The sequence below is a fragment of the Manacus vitellinus genome, unplaced genomic scaffold (assembly GCF_001715985.3).
Source record: "Manacus vitellinus isolate BGI_N305 unplaced genomic scaffold, ASM171598v3 scaffold_61_pilon, whole genome shotgun sequence".
Taxonomy (NCBI): Eukaryota; Metazoa; Chordata; class Aves; order Passeriformes; family Pipridae; genus Manacus; species Manacus vitellinus.
The window spans coordinates 2,484,523-2,486,157 of record NW_021940696.1 but is presented as its reverse complement, the minus strand read 5'-3'; the positions used below and the strand labels follow the sequence as shown (position 1 = coordinate 2,486,157).

The 1,635-nt window shown below is 59.9% G+C and overlaps 1 protein-coding gene across 1 annotated transcript in view; it reads left to right on the top strand.

The window, feature by feature from the left end:
- Nucleotides 1-1,600, top strand: part of LOC115307854 (homeobox protein EMX1-like) — a 25,283-nt gene extending 23,683 nt beyond the window's left edge. The window contains exon 3 of the mRNA XM_029963721.1: nucleotides 1,406-1,600. Coding sequence (XP_029819581.1) covers nucleotides 1,406-1,573 — 168 coding nt within the window. The 3' untranslated portion in view covers nucleotides 1,574-1,600. The remainder of the gene's footprint in view (nucleotides 1-1,405) is intronic.
- Nucleotides 1,601-1,635: the final 35 nt, after the last annotated feature.

The window sequence follows — 1,635 nt, the reverse complement described above, 5'->3', positions numbered from 1 at the left end:
TGGATCCCATCTACAGCGTCCCACACCACTGCCATTCTGTATCCTGCATCCCACACCACTGCCTGCAGCATCCCAAACTGCTGGCTGCAACATCTTGGATCCCATCTGCAGCATCCCACACCACTGCCATCCAGAACCCTGCATCCTGCACCACTGTCTGCAGCATCCTGTGTCCTGCCTGCAGCATTCCACACCACTGCCACCCTGCATCCTGCACAGCTGCCTGCAGCATCCCTCATCCCTGGATGCATCATCCTGCATCCCACCTGCAGCATCCCTCACCACTACCCGCAGCATCCCTCATCCCCAGATGCAGCATCTCTCCCCACTGCCTGCACCATCCCACATCCCACAGGGATCCCACTGCTTGCACCATCCCACATCCCTCACCGCTGCCTGCAGCATTTGCACTGCTGCCTGCAGCATCCTGCATCCCTGACTGTAATATTCCTCACCACTTCCATCAGCACCCCTCACCCCTGGAGCAGCATTCCACACTGCTGCCTCTGACATCCCACATCCCTCACTGCAGCATCCCACATCCCTGGCTGCCTGGCATGCCCCATGGGTGCCCACAGCATCCCTGACCAGCATCCCAAATGGATCCCTGTGTCCATGTTGCCATGTCCATGCTGCTGCATCCACCCTCCACTCCAGCCCGTGCTTCCAGTGCTGGCATCAAGGATATTTGGGATCAGAGCAGGCTACTGGGGGCCTCAGGCAGGTGAGGAGGGAGGGATTCATCTCCCCGAGGATGGATCTCTCCCACCGCCTCTCCAGGCTCCTGGGACAGTGTTTGACCACCACCAGGGTGGAAAAGGTTTCCTGAAACCGAAATGTGGTAAATGAATGATCGATAATTGTAATTATGGTTCTGGCTGGAGGGATGGAGGTGGCTCTGAGTGTCATCCCATGTGGTCACTGGGTGTCATCCCACTGTGCCCGTGGCATCCTGACACCTGTGACCGGAATGGGGCCGGTTTTAGCTGCTCCCACCATTCTGTGCTGATCCAGGCCCAGCCCAGACTCCAGGGGGATGGACTCCAGGTCGTGGTGCTGGCATGAGTGTCCCCTGTGCTCGTTGTCCCCATGTCCGCAGTGTGACCAAGTGTCCTTCTCCCACCTGGGCTTCTCCAAGGCTGGAATGTGCAGGGAAGTGGAGCTGGGAGGTGGCAGCATCCCTCATCCTACACCCCACCACCTTTGCCCAGCTGTCCCACCTTTCCACGGGAACCTGAGGCCGGGCAGGGTGGCTGTGGGAGCTCCCCTGGAAGGAGCTCCTGGAAGGACAGGGAACAGTTTCTTGCCGGTCCCTGAGGAAAACCGAGCTTGCTCCTGGGTCCCAGCACCGGACCAGCCGTGCCAGGACCCCCCCACGAGCGCCCCGTGTCTCCCTCTTTGCCAGGTGAAAGTGTGGTTCCAGAACAGGCGGACGAAATACAAACGGCAGAAGCTGGAGGAGGAAGGCCCCGACTCGGACCAGAAGAAGAAAGGCTCCCACCACATCAACCGATGGCGCCTCGCCACCAAGCAGTCGAGCGGAGAAGACATCGACGTCACCTCCAACGACTAAGGCAGGGACAGGCTCCTGGTGCAGCCACCATGGAGAGGAACCCGGGGGAGGAAGGGGGGACA